Source organism: Lissotriton helveticus, chromosome 3_1 (assembly GCF_964261635.1).
Source record: "Lissotriton helveticus chromosome 3_1, aLisHel1.1, whole genome shotgun sequence".
Taxonomy (NCBI): domain Eukaryota; kingdom Metazoa; phylum Chordata; class Amphibia; order Caudata; family Salamandridae; genus Lissotriton; species Lissotriton helveticus.
In genome coordinates, this window is record NC_136061.1 from 1,097,558,093 (window position 1) to 1,097,583,507 (window position 25,415).

Here is a 25,415-nt window from a genome sequence, read left to right on the forward strand (position 1 = left end):
TTGCAGGCCTTTACCGGCCTTTAGAAGCAGGGAGCACTCCATTGTTTACAATGGAGCTCCCAACATTCCAATGTTCTAATACAAATTTACATCATCCTTACAGAGAAATAATTGTATCCCATGAAATACTTATCGAGACAAAACCGACCGAGGAAATGTCTACATAATATAGGATAGTAATGCACAAATAATGTAACACTTTAATGTAGACATGTACATAAAAGTGCCGAAAATATTGAAATTTACTCCAGTATGATTTCACAAAGGTGAGCTAACTTAAGACTAGTGTACATATTGCAGGGAGAGAATGAGTACAGTTCCACAAATAAGTATTAGTGTTGTGAGTGTCTGGTGAATTATTCATAACATATAAAGATAATATAGTAAGAGATTAATAATATGAAACGGTAAGGTAATAGCTAAAGGAATAATGAAGTGTTCGTAGAATGTAATGCCTCTACTACTTTTCAGATACTGCCATTGGAAGTTAAACAAAAACAAATTCTTTTAATAACGGAAATCTTTTGCTTTGCAGCTTGAATCCTATTATAGTCCATACACTAGTCCTAATACGGCTATCAAGTAGTTGAGATCAAAATATTAAGTTCTTTTTCCAAGAGTAAATCTTTGCATTGGTCCTGTGCAGGCCTGGTGACTAACAATGATCATTATTCATTGTCAGCATTGCCCCTCAACTTCAAAGCATCTTCAGGTAGTTTTTTCTGTAATGGGTACCTTTCAAGAGTTCATTGCCTTGATGTTTAAAGAAAAAAAAACTTTTAAAAGCTGTCAATGGTGCTCCTTGAGGTTTACATGGCTTTGCTTCCACTCTGCTTGTTCTACCCGTAGTCCAAGGCTTGTCTGCATTTTGAGTCTAAGGGCTTCACAGTTCTAATAATACATAAATAGGGTACTTGAACCAAGGCTTCAAATTATAAAGCAGTTTGACATCTGTCCAGTGATGTGGCTGTGGATGATTCTGAACCAGGCTGTGGGTTCATGAACACGCCTTGTTAGAAGAAACTCCACAAAATCATGAAGGGTAGGTGGATTCTTTTGAGGCTGTGTCCTTCTAAACATAAGGCACATTACAACAGATACTATTAACAGTCATGGCACGCTTCAGGGTCAGGACCGAGTACTAGGACTTCTTAAAATAATTCAAAGCCTGGAGATCATACCTATTGTCCAGCCTGAAAGTGAGTGCACCCAGTTTTATGAAGACTGTTCATTCTACATCAGAGTAAAATTATTAGTGTAAGACACATACATTGTTGCACTCTGCAGAACACAATCCGATATTTCCACATTTCCTCTTGAAGGTATACTTCTTTTACACTACTCATGCGAGCTTTGGTTCCAAAACTGGATTCTGGAGATCAGTGCCTAGTTATTCTCTGTTCACACCATGGGGCTTCTCAAACCATCCCTTGCCATCAAACAGCATTAATTGAACAGTCTCATTTATTATATTTTTAATTCGTAAATGTCTGACAGTATAAAGCACTGTAATGTTCAAAATATGAGACCTTAAAACGAGATGCAAAATTTCTTAGGTGATTTAGAGAGTTCTTTGGAAATAAACGACTGCTTTGAAACCCATGATAGAACCTTTAGTGACGTCCTCTGTCAAAACATGAATCCTTCTATCCTCCCAGTTTAAAATTGAAGGCTTTCGTTCCTTCTGTGGTCAGGATTTTCCTGCAACCAATCCATCTTATAAGGTTAGCAACACCGTCTGCTTGAAATTCTCACCTCTTAGTGCATGGAAACAGAAAATCACTGGAGAAAGGGGGCAAGTTAGCATTATCAAAGTGCGAGTAACTGAATGAGATTCCTTATATACAAAGTTCTTGTTAATGTCCATTCCATTTCAGAGAACAATAGATATTCTTTAAAAGCTCAAATTATGCTGTAGATGGTATATCATATGGCATGCTACAAAGCCATAACGTTGTTGAGAACAGTGTGAGCACAATAATTTCAGTGGCCTTGGCTGTAGTGTATTTTATTCAAGCCACTAGTTATTAGCGTTCCCCTAAATGTCTTATCTGACCAAGGGATGGCAGCTTAGACCCACATACCTACAAATAGTGGCAGCTTAGACCCACATACCTACAAATAGTGTGGCCTCTGTAATGTTGTCACTGATGGGCAAATGCCTAACAATAGACATTCCACCCAAGGTATTTTATTATTTGTGTTCACATTCTTCTGGCAAATGTGTGCAACAAATGCTCACTGCAGACCAACTTTTATTATAAATTCAGAAGGATAAGGCTGTCCTTAAAATGCACCCAACGTACGGTTTTGCGAAAGGTAATTTCTTTTTCATGCAAGTGGCGACATAATTTCCAATGGCTGTAGGCAGTTGCCAAATGCACCAAGGCATACACTACGAGAGAAAAACCTCTGACACTATTCCTCTTGTGACAGACATTTATCCATTACACATGTTCACATCAATTTATGTACCGATTTCCCACATGTCTTTATTGTCTTGATGTACATGCATGGTGGGAATTCGTGGTAAAAACAGGAAATACTAAAACAAAAACATTTCTACATTACAAAAAAGTGCAGAAGTGATGCGAAGCATGTGATTCAATAGTAAGATCTACATTACAAAATAATTGGTTGATCTTAATTAGCACATGTACAGTGCACAGTCACTCATTGGTGATGCATCACATACCATTCCTGTCGACTGAGGTATGTCTTTCCAAACTTTGCCATCTCTGACTGAAGACCGGTTCAGTTTTGTGAACAGGAGAGGCCACTATTGGGAGTATTTAAGTTTCAATGATTTGTTAGGGTCTTTGCAAATGTACCTACACATTACTGTGATTGGTACTGATTTTCATTCTGTGGCAAATGTATACGTGTAGTAAGTAGCTGGTGGGAGAAAGTGCTGCTGGATGACTTAATAAAAAAATGATTGCATATTAGGGCTGTAGATGAAGTATTACATACATAGAAATATAATGCAATTTTGTAGACGTAAGGAGAGCATGTATACAGCCAATTATTTTGGGAGGATGGGAAGGGGACCACTGCAAAGGGAGGAGATGAAGATAGGGTGCAATGACGGTAAAGTAGAGTATTTCTTAGACAAGGATAGGCTTTTCTTTATGTATGTTGTGGCCTTCAGGGATTACAGAATTTTGGTCATGGCATTGTTTAGAAGTGGTTCAAAGTTCTACGGGGACTGGGCAATGAAGGGGATTGCGTTGGGATTAGTGTGGTCACCTGAGTTGATGAAATGATAATTGGTGTCAGTTGACATTTATGTGCAGGCCTGGGATGACAGGCAGCATACATTAATTAATGTAGTGCTTAACTGTCTTGAATTGGTTAGCCTATGTAACTTTTTCACTTAGATTTGGCTTAATGGGTGGTGAGCTTAGATGCCGCCCATGCAGCTCGGTATTAGAAGGCGTTCTGGAGCATGATCGTATTGTTCTAGTTCTCTGATGGTTCTCTTCCTATTGATGTCTTATGAATACCAGGTAGTCTTAGATTAAGGGTGGCCCTCTTTATGAAGTGTGGGTGTATATATCAGTATGCCAAATAGTGTTCACCAGAGACATTTATGAAATTCGTTTTTATGGGTTGTGGTGGGAGTGAACTGGGTTGCATGTTGGGACCTAATGGGGACGTAATTGTGTTACTCTTTGTGCCCAGGCTTGAGTTGTTTTGCTTAATCTAAATAGCATGTTGCTCACACGGCTTGAGACATGATTAACACATTTTCATCTCATTTTCAGTTCTTCTGTCAGATGTTAAATCTTTACTATAAGTCTTAAAAATAAGTATGTAATTATTTGTAGTAATTTAGTATGTGTATATGAGGCTTGAATACAGATCAGTTATTCCCCACACCCAAGGAGCTGAGCGAGCACAGACACGACTTGGCATGCTTTATTGTTTGTTTTTTGCTTTTGAAAAGTAGAGATAAATCATGTATTTGAGTTTGTTGTGATTAAATAGTACGATTGATTCTGTTTTATATCTCTTAAGCAAAGTTTACAATCCCTACCTTAGGGGAATGACTGTAGTATGGGCTTCCACAGAGGATACACTTTTAAGACCTAGACTGAGCCATTTTGAGTTTTGTTTCTCTATATGTTTATAAACATTTTCCATAATGAGTCAAACCTATCGAAGTGCTTCCGATGGATATATATAGAACTGCAGATTATTCACCTTTAGAATATCCTCAAGCTCCAGGCAGGATCCAGAAGACTTTTCAACATGTCCCTGCACACCGATAGGTGGCTACATGTAGCTCGCATCAACTCTACTCTTCCCCGGAAGTAACAACTTAAGCCGCAACTGGTTCCTGGGGTTCTGGCTCTGTCACCGATGCCATACCAAATGTAAGTGTGTAAAGAATCTATGCTTCATCTTAGTTTCCTTTGGTAAAGCTTCGGGCCCCACGGTTCGATGGGTCAATGAAGACCCAAGCAGGTTCACTCTTGGCACCAGTTATGGCTCCTGAACATGGCTCGACACCAGAATGGACCCCGCTAGAAGACATTGAGTTAATAATTCTGTCCGACTTCAAGCCAAATGTGTAACAATCTCTGCCGAATTCCTATGACCCCACCCAATATGGCGTCAAGGAGTATGGAAGCGTTTGGAAAAAGGATGTTTTCTTTCGCTATCCTTGCCCTTCAGGTCTATCAATGGCAGCTGTTTGCTGGGATAAATCTCCCATACATTATTGAAACTCAGTGGATGCTTTTTTGCCTGCAGGTCCTGAGGAGTTTCAGATCAGTTTAGCACAGATGAATCAGGATGGCAAAGATGGGGGCTTGTGGGTCATCCCCTCAGTACTAGACACCACAGACTGCTTGGGCTGAGCAGTCTGAACTAACATTGTGCTGTGGCACCACGTGGATGAGATCCACTGGCTTTTCATGTGCCACTCTTGAACTTGCCTTTCGATGAGTTTTGCCTCTTTGGTGAGAAGGCTGACTCCACTCTTGAGCACTTCAAAGAAAGAAGAGCAGCCACACTCTTTCTCAGCCTTTCTCAACTCACAATGAAGTACCCACGTCAATTTCTATAGGGGCTTTGCCTTCAGGCAGTGTAAAGGCTCATCATCCCAAAAGCAGATGTCCCAACCATTTCAAAGGCACAGAAGGGGATCTATTAGGCAATGCCCAGGCCACCAGGGACAACCTACTTGCCAGACACCTCAACCAGCCTCCTTGCTGCTTTAGTTCTCGTCTGATGGCACACACCCACCACACAGGAGGCAGGATCACTCATTTTTTTCCACTGCTGGCAATCAATAGCATCATCCGACAGGTGGGCACTACAGATATTCCAAAGATGCTAAGCCTTGCTATTCCTTTCCGCCGGCCAACCATTCGCCTACATCAGAGCTGCTCTCTCAGAACGATTTCTTCATTTTTCTGTAGGAAGTCCCGGATCTTTTGGAGAAAATACACATAGAGAGGGCCCCAGCCTCTGGTATTGAAACTGGGTGTCACTGCTGCAATTTCCTGGTGTTGTAGAAGGGCAGAAAACGTTGCCATATTATTGATCATCGACCCCTCAACTTTTTCCTGAGGGAGGACAAATTCAAGATTCTTACTCTACTCCAGTTTCTGTCTGGATCCTGGAGACAGGATGATGGCGTTGGACTTATAGGACGCCTATTTCAGTGTCTCAGACCTGGAGGCCTACAGAAACTACCTGAGGTTCTATATGGGCCTGTTCATTTTGCTGTGCTCCCTTTTTCTCCTCACTAGTTCCCCCAGGGGGTTTATGTAGATGATGGCGGTGATTCTAGCTTACACGCTGCGGTCCGGGCTAATAGTCTTCCCCTACCCCATTGACTGACTGTTGAAGGCAGGCTCATCAGTCAGTAGTAGACAACTTCCAGATATCGGCAAACTTCTGTACCTCTTTGGGGGCTAACGATGAGTGTGCTGAAGTCACACCTGACTAATTTTCAAAGGCGCCCTTTCATCGGATTAGGATTTCATGGATGCGGTGCATATCCGAGCCTTCCTTCCGAAATGAGTCCATGACATTCGGGATGTGATGCCAATGTTTCAGTATCAGTCCTGGGTCACACTGAGGACGGCTCTGAGCCTTCTGGATCTATTGGCCTCCAGCATTCTGCTCGTTGATCATGGCAGATGCCAACTCTTCAGTACAGCAGCAGTTTGCGCCACTGCATGGCTGGGAAGGTCATCTAGGAGAGGTGGAGATCAAAATACCCTGGTGCCTTCACATCAACCTGCTAAAACTTTCTCTGCCATTCATTAAAAGAGGCTGGTGCAGGTCCTCACAGACAACACCACCCCGATATGATATTGTAACTATCAGAATCAAGTGGGATTCTAGACCTGGCTGAATTGTTACGTCATCACCCCCGTTTTGTACACCACCTAACAGGATCGTTATACGCCAAGGCGGATGTACTGAGCCTGCGACGCTTGGAGGATCACGAATGACAGCTGCACCTGGAGATCGCAAGTCATCTTCCAACAATAGAGAGAGCCCTGACTCTATCTCTTCAACATCACAGAGAATGTACAGTGTCAACACTTTGCGTGTTGGAGTTTCCAAGAAGGCTCTCTTTTGGAGGTGCATTCTGCTTAGAGTGGAGCTCAGGACTCCTGTATGGCTTTCCGCCACTATATGTCCTGCACTGAGTTCTTAAGAAGATCAAAAATAACCAAGCCCAAGTCATTCTAGTGATCGCGGATTGGGTCGTGAGGGTGACCACTTCTGGAGATGAGCATCTGTCCTTCGATCAGGTTCCGTTTTGGGAGTACCTTTCTTTTGCAGCAACAGAGCAGGGTCATGCTGCCCTCAGTACCTTCTTTATGGACAAGCTGGTGTTAAGGACCAAATTGGCTTTTTCCCTGAAGGTTGTGGCCTCTTTTCACATCCTCCAATCCATCTGTCTTATGAGATTCTTTGCGCTCCCCCACCCCCAAGATGAGAATAGACTCCATAAGCCATAACCCAAAAGCGAGCTTGGTTTTTATATTTATTGAACCAAAGACCATTGGGTTACAATCCACTCTTTGTGGAGTTTTATGCGGTCAAAGAAAGACAAAGCGATGCAGAATCAGACTTTTTCCAGATGGTTAGTCCTCTGTTCTAAAACCTGTTACGTGGTAGCAAAGAAGGAGCCTCCAGAAGGATTCAGAGCATATTCCTCCAGTGTTAAGGCTGCTATACCGCGTTAGGACATGGGTGCCTGTGATGGATATCTGTCAGCCTGCACCATGGGCACCCATTGACAAAGCACTACTGCCTCAATAGCCAGGTCTGCGGAGAAGGGCATTTGGATGTTCGGTCCTGCAGGTCTTTTCAGTCAGCCCATAGAGATACTGCTTTTTTTTTATTTCACAAAACTTTTATTGGTAGTTTCCAAAACAAAAACATACAATAAAAACATAAGCGACAATGATGGATACAAGTAGTGTGATGGGGATTACAATAATAAAATCAATGGGAAAATATCTGTATGGGCAATGACAAGCACAAGGAATAGGAGTAAATTAAAGACTAAGAGAAACATAAAGCAATAAATGTAAAGCAGCATAGCATCAGTCATAAACATCATATATAGTATCTACACTAGGATGGTGGACACAGGTAATGCAGTCTTCAAATTTTCTGGGATAGAGTACCTGGAGCAGTCAAGTAAGTTACAGATTAGGCTCGGTGGTAAGTATATATGGCATGAAGATTGGGAAGTGTGTTGAAAATTCAAGGAGGTTTATGTACGCTAAAATAATTGTCAAGGGAAATCCACATTTGTCTATGAGGAGGGTGCCATGGGGTGTTTTGTAGTGAGATATTATCAGCACCTCTCAGATTGGTGATCCAGTTTAACCAACATTTAAAGGAAGCTTTACGGGTGTTTTTCCAGTTGTTCAGAATTATCTTCACAGCAGCGGTGAGCAGAAGGTCAACTAAGGCTCTGTCATTATCCGAGAGCGAATCGGCTTTAGTGAAGCCAAGTACTAAGGTAGACAACTCTCTGGTGGGGAGAAGGAGAAAACTTTTCCAAGAAATGCAAAGACTTTGTCCCAGAAAGATGTAACACAGGCACAGCGTACTAAAAGGTGTTCTAGGTCACCATCGTTCTCGTTACCGTTCCAGCATGTGGCGTCTCTAATATTGTGTGAGAAGAGACGCGCCGATGTCCAGAAAGCCTTATGGAGAAGCCAAAACTTTGTCTGGGAGAGTGTAGGGCTTATTTTGTGTCTCATGGTTGATTCCCAGGTTTTGGACCAATCCACGTCTGAAATTGGTAGCGATGAGTGAGATTCCCAGAACTGTCGAAGATCTTTATTGAGATTGGATTGCTGCGGCCTAGGATTTTGTAGAGCCTGGAGACCTGGTGGCCCAGCTTATTGAGGGTAGCTAGATAGCTTGGTAGAGAGGGCGGCTTTTTGGACAGTTTTGCTTTGGAGATTGCTGCTATTATATTCAAAAAGTTGTAAAACTCCATTGCTTCTAGGTCATATTTGGTTTGGAGTTCTTTAAAAGAGAGGGGGTAAGAATTACTGAACAGTTGATGTGGGAAGAATATACCTTTATTAATCCAGATCACATTGTGTAGTGGTTTACCTTTGTATACTATTGAGTGATTATGCCATAGCAACTCCCAGTCAAAGGGTCTTACATGGTCAGTCAGGAGTTTATACATTTTTAGGAGGGCAAGTCTTGTATTTTTAAAGATGGACTTTGAGCAACTGGCCGTATTCATTTTAGCAGTGAGGATGGACGCTGGAGCAAGATTTTCGAAAAGGGCTTTCTCAACATTAAGCCATACCGGAGAGTATTCAGCTGGTGGTGACAGCCAGTAAGAGCCTTGTTTGGCAAGGAAGGCAACCTGGTATAGTTTAAAATCAGCTAGATTGACCCCACCCAGGAATTTGTCGAGCTGTAGTTTTTTAAAGCTAATTCTAGCCTTTTTCCCTTTCCATAGGAATTTAGATTGTAGAACATCTAATTTGTGATGGAAGGCCTGGGACAGGGTAAGAGGGAGCATTGTAATGAGATACAGCCCCTCGCCCGGATGGGTTTTTTGCGGGCTTCTACAAAGCATTTGATAAGTCAATCACCCCCATGCTATTAAAATTATTTAATTTCTACTCCCAAGCACACGTTTAAGTAAACAAGGTTTCCCTATTAGTGATAAATATGTACAGTGATTCAATAACACATTCCACAATAAATTCTTTGTGTAGGGGTTCCTTTTGTCCCGCTTTTAATCAGTACTTTCCAGCAACAGCCAACGCGTTTCGTCGCATAAGGGTGTGAAACCGCGACTTCCTCAAGGCTGTACAAGACAAATATACAAAATTCCGCTGTATTTACTTGTATCATACATTCATAAGTCAACATGACTTAAAGTATTACATGTTATACATTTACGATATGATTAATTTTAACTGCACATTTTGTTAATACATTTTGTATTGACTTCTACTTTGGGCAAGTTTGTGGAGTCTATGGGCTACACTCTCTGTTTATCTTTCATATGTGTTGATTTGAGTGAGAAGATAAATGATTGAGTGGTCTGTTATTATTTGCCCTAGAAAACCAAGCAAAACTTAGTTTTCACTTGTTAAGAGTACCCGATTTTCCTAGGTGAGATTAAGGGGTCACATTCTTTTTTGCACACATGCATTTAATAGCGCCTTATGTGGTCTGCAGAGGCAAATATATATACTGTTAACTTGCAGAGCTGCGGGCAGTAACATTTAATTATTGGATTTGTTTTCTCAATCTAGAATTCTAACAATTACATTTGGGTTTCATGCAGCAGCTGGTACAGCTGTCTAGTCTTTTGGGCAATGATACAATGTCCTGAGAGAGATCAGGAAATAGTCATTGGGCTGTGGAATAAATGCAAGAAAGAGCAGCTTGGAAAATAGCTTAGTTTTGGAACTCACTTAAGCTTTATAAATAGGGAAAAATCCAAATTTACATGTGCCATAGACTAATCATAGAGCGAAGTCAAGGGAGTTTGATGAGGTAGAAATATTGCTTCATTGCAGAGAGCAGTGGTACCAACACAAGCATGCGCAGAGCTAGAGACAGAATGAGCAGACTAAAACAGTAAGATGCAGTATGACAGTACTTGAATTTTTAGTAGCTCGCTGTGCATGTAATTGAAGCAAGGACATTCTTTTGTTATGATCTTGGTCCCAAGTTTCACAGTATCTCCTCCTCCACAGAACTACTTAGGTTTGATTCCACCCAAGATTCTCAAAACTTAGCATATGTTAACTGAAAGCGTGATGAGTTCATGTAACTTGCATTATTTTCTGCAACAGTTAATTTGACTCCCTTATATTTTTTGTCATTTTAGGTTCAGAGTCCGTCATGGATGCAGCCTCAACAATACATCATGCAACACCCTGTAAGTTTAGATCTCTTCCACTGCTACAGTTTAAAAGGAGAAAGAAGGCATACTCTTAAGGAGTTGCACAATCCTATGTGATTGCGTTTCTTTTGAGAAAATAGTTCACAGCACAGCTTGCCTCTCATGATGATACATTTTAAAATCAATAGGCCTTAACAGAATTAGTGCTTTAAGTAAGCTAGCGGGACTATTGAACTTTCATGTTGTAGAGAATTTTTTGCTGCTAGTGTGAGACAAAATCTCAATCATGTTTGGTTGCAGATTGGGTTGTCTCAAAGGAAAGAGAGGAGCCCCTTTACACCGGAGTAGGACACCAAATAGACCAAAGTCACAAAAACGATCCCCTTTGGGTAGCTGCAATCATATTACTGTCATGCTCAATCGCAACATTATTGATCACCAAAACATAAATAAAATTAATCCCACAAATCCTTAAAACTCTATAAGGGTCAATTGAACCTTGCATAGTTCATTATACATCTATTAAAAACATGTTATAACTCATATGTTCTTAAAATAGAATTCATTCCTCAGTTTAAAAAAATAGTTTAAAAAAAAACCATTCAGGTATCAATACATTATTTAGATTTACAAAAAAAAGAATCAAATGGTTACATAAAAAGTTATTATACAGAAACGGGACAATACAGTATGGTAGAGCAAGCAAGAACATTATTTCTAGTCAAAAAAGAACTACACCAATCTGACATAGATCACTTGTTACATAAAGAGACAACTCATTCTCTTATAATTTGTTTAGTATAACAATTATACTCAATGATCTACAATGGACTTTTTCATAAAAGCATTGACGCATTTCAGTGGGTACTATTATTTGACCACCACCTTCTTCAGGAAAAACACGATATCTCCCCAATTCAAATCTTTATCTTGAAATCTTCCATAATTGTTTTGGGTCCAAGAGAGGCCCTCCCCCACTTTTTTATTCAAGGAAGGAGGTATATATCTACATTCCTGTCAACTGGGTGCCACAGGGTTTCTCCACCAGCTTCGTGGTTCAAACCCAGTTTAGAGAGGAGACTCTGGATAAATCCAGTCCCTTCAGTACTTCGAGGAGGGAGAGTAGGACACCACCTAAAGATAGTTGTAGGTGCTCTTACTAATCACAGCTCCTTCCTTTAACCACGAAGGCGTGTAACCGTGCCATGATTGTGGACTGTAGCTAGAATAAGGATCGCTGTATAAGAGATTACCCCGGTTGGAAATGTCTTGCTGCATCTTTGGTGTGGAGCACGCTCCGGAAAAGCCGGAAAGTGAGGAGGAGGATGTAACATGCTCTGTCAAGGAGATCTCCAGCTCAGATATGGAGGAAGAGCTCGAATACACCCATCGTCCCAGGCAGCACATGAGTACTGTTGCCCCGAACCCTGCGAAAAAGAGTTCTAAATACTTGCCCCTTTAACTTCTAGAGGTTGCTAGACCACCACAGCTTTCGGCCAATAATCTGACCTGAAAAGAGAGTTTGGATGCCCCGCCTTCAAGCCTGGCACTGTAAACTGCAGTTAAACCTAAGTCTTCTGCTTCGGCACAGACCTCATCAGATCAAGCACATTCTTTGGTCTCCACCAAGCTTTCGGAACCGAGGCGGCAGCCAGCTCCATCTCATTTGATGGTGGAAGAGAAGCCATCTAAAGCCTCGATTCCAAAATCAATCGAACTCAAACCCTCAAAGCATTCTTCAGTTACTTTGATGAGTCAATTTTTGAAAAGATAGATATTAAACAGGGGAAGATCCTTATTCAAGAAGGCACAAGGTGAATCCTTTTGTCACCTCCTCCTCAGAGGCAGTTCGCATTTGAGGAGGACTTGAACATTCCTATACTTCCAGAAAACAAGGCAAATGACAGGGCTGCAAGCCCTGCACATCATCATCATCCACCACCTCCTTCACCACCGCCACATCTTCTGCTCCACATCAGGACTCTCTAGATCATACACCTGAAGGTTCGCCAACAGGGGGTTTAGGAGAACCATTAGGAGAACCAGACTCTTGGGATATTAGTGAGAAATATACCCCAATACTCCACATTTACATATGATCACTGTTATTGACATTCATTGGTCTTCATAAAGATATGTTTAATTATTTTCACAGGTGTAAATCATCAGAGAGAACAAAAATCTATTGCACAGAAAGAAAACAGTTTCTTGTTGAGCCTTTCTTCATTGTTTCAATTTCCATTCAAAGCAGCAATGTTCAGTGATGATGGAAAGCAGCAGACACGTGTTTCGTCACTGATGTGACTTTTTCAAGTCTGTGTAATAATACAAAAACATATATGCCTACAATACTGTAGGCACCACTAGTCCGTAACTAAGAAGATCGTTGATTTAGTGTCCAACATAAAAGTAAAATGCAAAAAAAGGGTCAGAGATTAACATCCCCATGTTGAAGGTGGAATACAGTTCACGGCCTTCGTAATAGTAAACTTACATATGCTGGTGCGGTCTCCAATTGTGGAAATCCTCTAAGTAACTATGACGTATGTTAAATACCGCACTCGACAACTGTGAAAGCGTGTCAGCGCCACTATACAAAAATGGAAAAAAGTCTGGCAGAGAAATAACCTGAAGATTCTATGATTTTAGTGCTATCATTGATCTAACGTGACATGCGCATAGTTGTGTTCAGATTTAAGTATTTTAATAGTTATAGTCTACTAGTGTTTTATTGGGGATTAGTAATATGTTGTAAAACATAAGTTACACGAAAGATATCAAACATAAATAAGCAACTAAGTACTTATGGTATGGAACCATGAATCAGACACGGTACCCCCATTAGTGGTTAGACCCTGTAATAGTCAGTACTTTGTGTGTGTGTATACGTGTGTGTACACATATACACAGTGGTAGGGTCATGTACTCTTGAAATGCAAAAATCCAATAACGCATAGATCGTATTAGCTGAGAACTGACCTCGTAGGGTAATGTCAACTCGATTTAAATGGGACTCTCTTGTGTTGTATCCAAACACGGATCATGTTAAGTCCCTGTGTAGAGGAGAAAGTCAAATAAGTTGGGGATAAAAGTTACCCGGAAGTCATCCCATATTGATTTAAACTAATAACAAACTGCACCCCCAAATTTACAGCAGTAGTAGCAGCACATCTACGTCGATAATGCATTCATGTATTCCTGTACTTGAACGATTGGCAAATCAAAGCTAACACCAATCTGCAGTGTCAGCAACACATACAGATGACAATAGACCAGCTATACAACTTGGGGTTCGCCATCAATGTCCCCAAGTCTCTCCTTCAACCTCTTCAACTTCAAGCATACTTAGGAGTAATCCTTTTTTGGACCCTGTTCTTCAAATCACTCTAACTACAGACACTTCTGAGACAGGTTGGGGTGCACATCTCAAAAACCACACAATACAAGGTCTCTGGGATGCCAAATACCAATCCTTACACATCAACTACTTGGAACATAAGGCAGTGTTCCTTTCACTGAAAGTATTTTTTCCCCATTTATCTCATAAGGTTGTCCTAGTCAGGATGGACAATATGACCGCCATGTACTATCTATAAAACCAGGGAGGGACACGGTCTTCCCAGTTGCCACACCTCTCTGCGACCATATGGAACTGGGCTCTTCGCCATCACATTCATTTGTTGGTGGAATATCTGCCGGGTACGAACAACCATCTTGTGGCCCTGCACAACAGACTCACAAATGTGAACTCAACCCACAAGTCTGCAGTCCCTACTTTAAAAATGGGTGGCTCCTCACATAAACCTGTTTGCCGCAAAAGAAAACACAAAATGGCCAGACTTCGCATCCAGGTTCCCACACCCACTATCCAAAGGCAACGCACTCCGGATGAGGTGGTAAGGGATATTTGCCTACGTTTTCCCATCTCTCCCTTTCATTCCATTTAGGATTCTGAAACTCAAGCAAACATCTCTCGCCATGATCCTAGTAGCTTAGCTCCCTCTTGGGCATGTCAGCCCTGGTCCACAAAGCTTCTGGATCTCTCAGTAGTCCCACATGAGAAGCTCCTCAACAGGCCAGACCTTCTCAATCAGGATCAAGGACAAATAGTGCACCCAGAACCCTAGATGCTCATCGTAACAATTTGGCCACTGTGCAGGACACCATTTGCTATTTACTTCATTTGCAAAAGTCCAATTTGGCATACACTTCCATTCCATTACATCTTTCTGCAATACCTGCCTATCTCCAAAATAGATAGTATCTGTCACTCTTCAGAATTCCTGTTATTAAAGCAGTTATGGAAGACCTCAAATGAGTCATTCCCCCTTGTGTGCCTCCAGCACCCTCCTGGAACCTAAGCATTCTGCTTACTAGGCTCATAGGTCATACATTTGAGCGTATACACTTGTGCCCACTTTAATTTCTATCATGGAAAGTGGCATGTTCGAGGCATGTGAGCTGTAGATCACATGTTTTACATAAGCCTGCCATCTAGTTTTGGGTCCGGATATCTGCACTTTGTTTTTCTTTCTTGCTAACACATCTACATACCACAAACAGATGCATACTGGGTAAGTAGCATTTTCCTTCTAGTTGCCATTACCTCACTCAGGTGTGTTGGTGAGCTCCAGGCATTAACCTTAGAAGCACAATTCTTTCAAATACATAAACAACAAGCATTTACAATGCAACGGTCTCGCCTTTGCAAAAGTTAGAGCTATTGGCATTTTAAAGAGAAAAGAAAATCTGCAGAGAAAACATTACAAATGAAAAGTCTATGTGTCGACTCGACAGAGTCATAAACTGAATTCTTGCTCTGTCTTCCATAATCTCTACAGAGAAGCCTCCTGCATTTTTCGTTCACCATCTCCTCCGTTGTCTCTCCTCAGCCATCTCTGTGACTGAAAGCCCCTGCACCCCACAGCTCTCCAGGAAAACTCCTCTCCTCCTCTGCTACCTCTAGAATATAAGGTCCACAAATCCCTAACACAGCATAAGTGAGGATCCCTAAACAATGCTCCTTCTCTGCCGTATTAATGGGAAGAATCGTGCTCCTCCTCCCAGTCTCTATCAGAGAAGAACCTTAAAAAGCTCGCATCCTGCGCTCTCTTTGAGAAGCCATTGCATCTATTCGGCTCTCCAAAGTGCAGTCCTCTGAACACTTATCTTCCTTCCCTATAACATCAGGAAAGGTCCTGTATACGTCTTCTCCTCCACTAAACTCTGAGAGAAGCATAATGCATGTCCGCTGCCCTCTGAACACGTCCCCTCCTCAAAACTAGGAGGGAAGGTCCTTGAATCTCCCGCCCTTTACCTGCTGTCCATAGGTTGATACCTCTCCTCCTCGACTACGAAAGAAGCACCCTGAATTACAACAGTTGAAATACTTTGTGCCATACGCGATTTGAAACCACCCCCCCACACACTGTGCATCGTAGTAAATAAAAAAAAGACAAATACGCAGTTGATAGGCTTTATTAACAGATTAAGTACCAGTCACATTTTAAAACCATTTATTCATGAGATACACTAGGAACAGAGAAGCATGTGCATACATGATGGGTAAGTGATAGCAGCAACCCCGGAAACCCCGGGTTTAGGACTGAATGAAACCCAGTAAGAGGCAGCAGTGGTTCGGGGATAGCGGGTTAAAGATACGGGTAGTGACACCTTTAAGGAGAGGCTTCTGACGAGTGCTCAGCAAAAAGGTACAACCCCAGGTACCGTGCCTCTTGAAGAGTCCCAAGATTTAGAAGATGACTTGTTGACAGCTGCCAGGCATGTATAAAAACTTACTACATAGATAAGTGTCTCACGCCAGTGGGCGCTGAGGTCCTACTACAGCGGGAAGGATCTTACGATGTTGTAAGAGAATAGCTTGTCAACAGGTGGCGACTAACCTCGTGAACAAGACTGTAAGGGCGCTAGCTATTCGTGGCCCACCAGACTCACGGGCCACGGACCACCGGTCACACACGCACAAGGAGGGGACACTTCACTCAGCTTGGCAGGTACGGACCGGAAGTCACGAGCGACTCCGGTCCCTTTATTTAAAGCCTTCTGGCCACGCCTGGCCAGAAGGTGCTACAATGTGTGGATGTGTTTCCGGGCCTCAGCCGAGACCCGCGAAACACTAGAGCGCTACATCCCATTCCAACTTGGTCCTTTGTTTATCCTTGGGACAGGACTGTCAAGAGTCAACACACAAAATCAGCAAGTTTTACACTGGGTCTAGGGTTGGGTCTTAGATGGTAGCTCTCACCTCCCCTGGTTGCTTGTAACCCAGGCTGTGTTCCTCTCATCGGTTCAGGTGTTCTCTCTCTGTCCGTTGCGTGGATGTTGCCATTATCTTGCTCCGACCTCTCCGTTTCCTGTGTCTCACCACCTTGTCGGGTGTCCTGGCTCGCTGGGATGCGCTTGAACCATGATATATTTCTGGTTACTACTTCGTCATTTTTCTGTGCTGTCACTGCCGTACCCTTTGTCGTCTTGATGACCCACGGGTCAACCTCGTAGGGTGTATGGAACTTGCCTCCCGGTCTTCTGGCTCGCATCAGCGCCGTGTCTCCTGGGCAGAGCTCTTTGTCTTGAGCCCTCCTCCGGTAACTGGCCCTTTCATTGGTCTGTCGCCGTCGTTCTTGGGTGGCCGCCGGTCGGTATGGCGCCACTTTCCAATTGTCCGCCATGGGCAGTCGATCCCTCCTTGGTCCGGCGAACATCAATGACCACGGGGACCTTTGGGTTGTGCTATGTGGGGTGCTCCGATATTCTCTCAGAAACAGTTGCAGTGCTAACTCGGGGTCCTTGCCCTCGACCATGGCGATTCGTAGGGTTTTGTTGACTGTCCTCATAAAACGCTCGGCCTCCCCATTCGCCTGTGGCCATTGCGGAGTGATTCTGTGATGTTTTATTCCCAGTTTTGCAGCGTGAATCTTTCTGGATTCACTATGCTGTGCATTATTCCGCGGTCTTGTGGTTGGGTCCGGATTCGTAGTCTTTTCTTTGTTTTTTTTTTTTTTTTTTTCTTTGCCCAGGTGGGCATCGGCGTCACACCCCCTTTTGGGTGTATTTCCGGTGACGTCGGCATGCTTCCTGCGGAAGCTCCCACTCTTGGGCGCCATCTTCAGATTCTTTTTTTCCGCGGTCGGGTCTGGATCGTTCCCGTTTGGGCTCCAGACATTTTTGGAGAAAGAAGAAAGAAAATACAGAAAAGACGAGGAGAAGTCATCTGAAGACTCCAGGGGACTTCACCGACGAAAGACAAGCAAAGATAAGGCGTTTTCCATCCAGATCTTCGACGACCGTCGACGAACACGCGACCAGAGAGCCCCTGGACGCTCGAGGATGGACAACACGCCGTTCAAGTTCTGCCGGAACTGCCACCACAAGTACGCGCAGAAAGACCAGCACCCGGTATGCAACCTTTGCCTACCGGTGGACCACGAAAGCGGAGACTGCAACGCCTGTTCCGCCTTCACCCCGAAGACCCTTCGTGTGAGAGAGAGGCAGAGGGTAGCACACGCCACCCTGCAGGGGAAGGCCCCGACCCCGTCGCTCTACGAGCTGGGGATGTCCTCCGAGGAAGAAGACAACGCTGCCGCCGAAGACGACTGCTACACGGTCGTAGAGACCGATTACACGAAGACTTCTGACAAGGTAGGAGACTCTTCGGCCCCCAAGAACCCGAGAGACTCTGAGTCTCGAAAAATCGAGGGCAAGACCCCGAAAGCGCCGACGCCAAAAAAGGCGGCGTCCGCGACTACTCCCAGGCCCAGCGGATCCTCAGAGAAGGAGTCCCCGGCGCCGAGAGCTGCTGATCAGCAGAAGACGTCGAAAATCGTCCCCGAAAAGGATCGATCGACGAGGGAGAAAGACCCGAAACTGTCGACGACGACCAGAGACCCGATATCCGGTTCGACGTCGAAAACTTCGACTCCGAGAGGCACGGCGACGAGCCATCCGTCGAAGAGACCGGCGGAACCATCCGACGCGGAACACGCGGCCGAGATGGAAAAGAAAAGAAGGCGCCTCGAGGCAGAGATGGAGAACTTCATGCAGCGGAAAAAAGATTTCGACGCTAGGATGAAGGCCTTCACGATCCCTCACAAGACCAAGCCACCAGTGCTGGAGGCGGTCGAGGAGGAAGAAGAGGAGGTCGCCGAAGTCACCGAGCAAGACCGGGACGTCGAGGTGTTCGACGACCAGGAGGAGTACGAGAATCCCCACGAGAGCTACGGCTATGGGGAGGAAGATGAGGGCAGGACAGACACAGAGTCGGCGCCCTATGACCTTCAGGATGTGGATTACATCGATGTCGAGACCGACAGCCCGGAGGAGGTGGTCGACACCTACCCCTCGAGGCCCTCGCCGCCGGACGACATCGGGGCCTACAACGCGGTGATACAATCTGCCGCAGCAGCTTTCAAGCTCAAGCTCGACGAAGAGAAGCAGAAAGCAGACTTTCTTCTGGAAACATTGCTCCCAACACAAACGAGGAGCCAGTTCCTCCCGATGCTCGAGAGCGTCTTGGCTCAGGGGAAGGAAGCTTTCAGGGAGCCCGCAACATGCAAGGCAGTGACTCCCAGAACTGAGAAGAAGTACAAGCATGCCGCGAAGGACCCGGCCTACATTCAGGGCACGGTCTCCGCAGACTCCATTATCACGCCCACAGCAAGGAGGAGGGCTAACGTACCCACTACCTCGGGCCCGCCACCGGATAAAGAGAGCAAAAGGATGGATCTGGTGGGCAGAAGGATCGAACGGAATGCCGCGACCCACTGGCGCATGGCTAATTCCAACGCCCTGGTGAACAGACACATGTACCAAATCATGGAGGGACTGGGACAGTTGGTGAAGGACTTGCCCCAGGATGCCAAGCAGAAAGCCGAAAAGCTAATTGAAGAGGGGAAGAATGCTGCAAATTCTTGCCTTAAGACGGCTCTGGATGGGGCAGACACGGCCAGCAGGCTCATGATGATGGGCGTCACGGAAAGGAGACACGCCTGGCTCAGGATATCCGGTTTCAAACCGGAGGTGCAACACAGCATCCTGAACACCCCGTTCAACGGCAGTACGCTTTTCGGACAAACAGTTGATGAGCAACTCAGCCAACTTAAGAAGGATAACGAAACAGCAAGATCCATGGGAGCATTGCAGTTCAGAGGGAACAAGAGGGGCACCCCGTCACGGAGGCCCGGCGGAAGAGGCGGAAACCAGCCAGGTACTTCACACCAGGCTTTCCAGCAAACGCACCAGGCAGACTCGCAGGGTCAGCAGGGCCATCAGAAACAGCCCTGGCAGTACCAACAAAGAGGCCAGTCCTTTCGAGGGAGAAATGGACGAGGACAAAATAGAAGAGGGGGCCAGCAGCCCACCTCCAAGTGACTTCGAAAAAATCCGTGTGCCCACCCACAAAAAAGATCCCAGGGGGCAGCACGTACAGATGGGTCAAGACAAACTAGACACCCACGACCACAGGACACCAGTGGGAGGGAGATTAAGATTCCACCTCCAGGAGTGGAGAGGAATCACATCAGACAAATGGATCCTCAACATTATCCAATTCGGATACTGCATAGAGTTGGAGGCGAGGCCAACAAGCAGAAAACCAAGAAGAAAGCCGCTAGCAAGCAAGCAGCTGCAGTGCCTTCAGGAAGAAGCAAAAGAACTCCTGCGGAAGCAGGCCATAGAAAGGGTACCATTCAAGGAAAGAAACACAGGAGTATGCTCAACATACTTCCTGGTACCAAAAGTAGACGAGACAATGAGGCCCATTCTCGATTTACGGTTCGTGAACCGATTCATAAGAACGCAAAATTCAAAATGACCTCCCTGCAAGAGGTGCTCCCACAGTTGCAGACCGGGGACTTCATGGTCACGATAGACCTCAAAGACGCATACCTGCACATCCCAATGAACAGGAAGCACAAGCACATGCTCAGGTTCACCGTGGGAGAAAGCCACTACCAGTTCACGACACTGGCCTTCGGTCTAAAATCGGCACCAAGAGTTTTCACAAAGTGCCTCGCAGCAGTCGCGGCGCACCTAAGAAGGCAGGGGATACATGTATACCCTTACCTGGACGACTGGCTGGTGAAAGCAAACTCATACCAGAAATGCAAGCTGCACGCACATACAGTGACCAGCACGCTCATAAACCTGGGGTTCTCCATCCATTGGAAGAAATCATCAATGGAGCCGGAACAAGTGAAGATCTTCCTGGGAGCACAGATCAACACCTTACAGGGCAAGGTGTTCCCCAGCGAGAAGAGGGCGAGGGCGCTGGTGAAGGAAACTCGCCTCTACCGGAAGGGACAAGCTCGGACAGTGAGGACGGCGAGCAAGATCATGGGGATGATGGCATCATGCATCCACCTGGTACCGAATGTACGACTCCACATGAGACCCATTCAAGAATGGCTACAGGAGCAATGGTCACAAGCTACAGGCAGTTGGGAGGATCTAGTGGTTGTAACGCACGCAGTGCAGAAGGAGATGACATGGTGGACCATGGAGAACATAGCAAGGGGAAAGCCTCTAACGCCCCCAACGCCAACAATGACCATCACCACAGACGCATCCCTGAAGGGATGGGGCGCTCACATGGAGGAGCTCAAGGTGAGGGGACTGTGGACACCGACGGATGCCACAAAGCACATCAATTACTTAGAATTGAAGACCATCTTCCTTGCACTGAAAGCCTTTCAAACAAGACTGTACAAGCACAAGGTATTGATACAAACAGACAACACCACTGCGATGTTCTACATCAACAAGCAGGGGGGCACACAGTCCGCACCGCTTTCAACGCTGGCGCAGGAGATATGGAGATGGGCCATCCCTCTCAAGATAGACCTGCTAGCCATACACCTACCAGGGAAGGACAACATACAAGCCGATTGGCTCAGCAGGCAGACATCGGCATCCCACGAGTGGGAACTCAATGCTCAGGAGACAAGATACCTGTTCGACAGGTGGGGGACACCATCGGTGGACCTGTTTGCCACACGCCAGAATGCAAAATGCCAAAACTTCGCATCCAGGCAGCCCGAGGAGGGGACACTGGGGAATGCCCTATGGATAGATTGGTCAAGGACATTTGCCTACGCCTTTCCCCCGATACCACTGATGCACAGAGTACTGAGCAAGTGCAGAGCGAGCAACATGACACTGATACTGGTCGCACCGCAGTGGGCGAGACAGACCTGGTACTCGCAGATCATGGAGATGACACAGTGTGCACCCCACAGATTCAGCAGGAGGAAAGATCTACTGTCCATGCAGAACGGAGAGGTACTGCATCCAGAGCCAGAGAGCATGAGCCTAGTAGCGTGGCTCCTGAGGACATAGAGTTCGCACATTTGAGACTACCAGAAAGCACCCTGAGGGTACTTCGGGAGGCACGAAGGCCCAGCACTCGAAAGTGCTACGTTGCGAAATGGAAAAGATTCACAATATGGTGCAGACAGGAAAGACTCCACAATAAGATGAAGAGGGACTCCACAGTGCTAAGGTACCTGACGCACTTACTGGAGAAGAACCTTAGCTCATCCTCGTTAAGAGTTCACTTGGCAGCGATAGTAGCCTACACAAGGGGAGAAACGTGCAGGAGCTTCTTCACATCACAGGTGGTGAAGAGATTCCTAGAAGGAGCGAAAAGGATCGCACCACCCAAGCGGGTGCCGCCACCTGCATGGAACTTGAACACAGTCCTAACGGAACTCATGAAAGAGCCCTTTGAACCACTTCACAAGGCCTCCCTAAAGATGCTAACTATGAAAACAGCCTTCCTGGTTGCGATAACGTCCTTACGCAGAGTAAGCGAGCTTCAAGCGCTGACGCTACAAGAACCATACATACAAATACACAACGATAGAGTTGTGATGAGGACTGACCCACACTTCATGCCGAAGGTAGTATCCAATTTTCACATGAACCAGTCGATACAGATACCGAGCTTTTTCCAAAAACCCACAACCAGCGCAGAGAGAGCTCTGCACACCCTGGACGCCAGAAGGGCAGTCATGCACTACATTGAAAGGACAAAGGGGCACAGGAAAACGAAACAGTTTTTTGTGTCCTTCGCAAACAGCTTCATGGGCAAAGCAGTAACCAAAAGGACCATTGCACGATGGATCGCACAAACAATCCAACTCTGCCACAAACGGGCAGGACAGGAACTGGCTGAGGGGACGCGTGCCCACTCCACCAGGAAGAAGGGCGCTACAATAGCCTTCCTGGCTAACACACCCATAGAGGACATATGCCTGGCGGCAACATGGGCTTCGGTGCACACGTTCACGAAGCACTACTGTGTGGACATACAAATGAACAAGGAAGCTCAAGTGGGACAGAAGGTGCTACAGCACATATTCAACACCCAACGCTCATCTTCCACCCAGCCGCCACAGAGATGAGAAACCGCTACAAAATCTATGCACAGCATAGTGAATCCAGAAAGATTCACGCTGCAAAACGAATAGTTTTCTTACCTGTCGGTGTAGTTTTGCAGCTTGAAGATCTTTCTGGATTCACTAGCGAACCCACCCACCTCCGCCAGAAAGATGAGGCTGGAGAGAGAAGAGGTGGTTAACTAAAGAATAGACTTTGAAAGTACAAAGCGGTAAATACAAACTAAGATGAACATTGCCATTACTTCGGAAACGAAAGAAACACGGAAAAAAAGAACCCGAAGATGGCGCCCAAGAGTGGGAGCTTCCGCAGGAAGCATGCCGACGTCACCGGAAATACACCCAAAAGGGGGTGTGACGCCGACGCCCACCTGGGCAAAGAAAAAAAAAAAAAAAAACAAAGAAAAGACTACGAATCCGGACCCAACCACAAGACCGCGGAATAATGCACAGCATAGTGAATCCAGAAAGATCTTCAAGCTGCAAAACTACACCGACAGGTAAGAAAACTATTCGTTCCTTTACAAATTCCTTAAATTCAGCTCCTTGGAATGGCGGGCCATTGTCCGTTTTGATTCTTCGGGGAATGCCAAACAGCGCGAAAGTTTTACTAAGCAGCGGGTGGATGTTTGCGAAACTGGTAGATGCAGCTAGCTCCACCACGGGGTACTTGGTGTAACTGTCCACCATCACTACTGTCACTCTCCCATCCGGGAAACTACCAAAATCTAGGCTGATCCAGCTCCATGGAGATGGTGATGGCTCCTCCGTGATGACCGGGCCTGGCGACTCTGGTGTGCTCGTGAGCTGACACGCTCGGCAGTTTTTTACCACGCTGTCTACCTTTTCGTCCATGTAAGGGAACCATACCTTTTCCCTCATTCTCGCCTTCATTCTTCTGGTCCCTTGGTGTCCCTCATGTGCTAGCAGGGTTGCGTGGTCTTGGAGTGTTACTGGGATGACTATCCGCGACCCTCTCAGGATTAGTCCATTGCTGGCTTTGCTCAGTTCGTTGTGCACTCGCCAAATTTGAGACAGTCGATTTCGGTCGGCTTCACTCCAGTCGCTTACGTTGCGCAGGAAACTCTCCCAGGATCCTGAGTCTAGGGCCGCTGCAACTCTCACCATCGTGGCGTCATGATCATATTGACTCACAATATCTTCGGCCACCAGTGCACGGGGACACGCCAGCTGTGATATCATGTCTACAAACTCCTCCGTCTGCGATTCCTGTTCATTCCCATTTTCTTCCTTCTCAGAGGGATGTCGCGACAGAAAGTCGGCCGGGTTCTTGGCTCCCGGACGATACACCAGCTCCATTTGGTAATGTTGCGTTTGAATGGCCCATCTCTCAATCCGTGGCGGGGGGTGTGGAGCGGTCCCTCTGAATAACGATAGGAGCGGTTGATGATCGGTGACCATTCTGAAGGGCTGTCCAGCAATGTAGAGATGAAAATGATTGCAGGCCCACTTAACTGCTAACGCCTCTCTCTCTATCTGAGAGTATCTTGCTTCGGTTGCCGTGAGGGCCTTGCTTGCAAAGGCCAACGGGACCCACACCCCCGGTTCTGATTCTTGGGTGAGGAGTGCGCCCAACCCTACAGGGCTGGCGTCCACCAAAATTTCTGTTGCCCTGGCAACGTCGAAGTAGGCCATCGTCGTGCTGTCCAGTAATGCTTTCTTGACTTTCTCGAACGCTTCCGCCTCTACTCTCGACCATCTCCACGCCGTTTCTGTCTTCGTCAGGTTTCTTAGCGGTTCGGCAATTGTGGCTAATTGCGGAATGAACCTGGCACAGTATTGTGCCATCCCCATGAAACTCCTCACCTCTGACGCCGTCATTGGAGCGGGGGCGTTTTTGATTGCTGACGACTTCCTGGGGTCCACCTTGACACCTTCCGCATCGAAGACATAACCAAAAAACTCAATTGACCTTTTGAAGAACTGGCATTTCTCCTTGTTCAAAGTGATTCCAAATTCCGCTAACCTTCGGAGTGTCAACTTTAGTCGTTTATGATGCTCCTCACTCGACTTCGCATGTATCAGGATATCATCACTTATGTTCAATACTCCGCTCAACCCGGACAGGATCTCTCTAATGGTGTTCTGAAAGATCTCAGCTGCTGATGTTATTCCAAAGTTGAGTCTCTTGTAACGTCGCAGCCCCAAGTGTGTAGAGAATGTCGTGATGTACCGACTCTCTTCCGCCAGCCTGAGCTGATGATATCCCGCATTAAGATCTAATTTAGAAAACCATTGGGCTCCATTTAAATCGGTCAAAATGTCATCCACTGTAGGCGTGAGATGTCTCTCTCGTTTTATTGCTCTATTCGGCATCCTCATGTCTATGCAGATCCGGATTTTACCAGGTTGTCGGGGCTTCTGTGCGATTACCATAGGTGATACCCACGGGGTTGGCCCCGTTACTTTTTCAATCACGCCTTGTTCTTCAAGGTTTTTCAGCTCCTGTTCCACCGCCGACCGCAGGTGGAATGGAATCCTCCTATGGCGCAGAGCTACCGGTTGTATTGCTTTGTCTATGTGTAGCTTGACAGGCGGTCGTTTGATGGTGCCCAGACCGTTGAATAGCGAGGGGAATCTTTGTAGGAGCTCTTCTGTGTGTAGCG

At 45.7% G+C, this 25,415-nt stretch overlaps 1 protein-coding gene across 8 annotated transcripts in view; it reads left to right on the forward strand.

Annotated features, from left to right (window-relative positions):
* Nucleotides 1-25,415, forward strand: part of RBMS1 (RNA binding motif single stranded interacting protein 1) — a 764,797-nt gene that overhangs the window by 657,013 nt on the left and 82,369 nt on the right. For all 8 annotated transcript variants that reach the window (XM_078681673.1, XM_078681675.1, XM_078681672.1 and 5 more), the window contains exon 10: nt 10,361-10,411. In XM_078681673.1, coding sequence (XP_078537799.1) covers nt 10,361-10,411 — 51 coding nt within the window. The remainder of the gene's footprint in view (nt 1-10,360; nt 10,412-25,415) is intronic.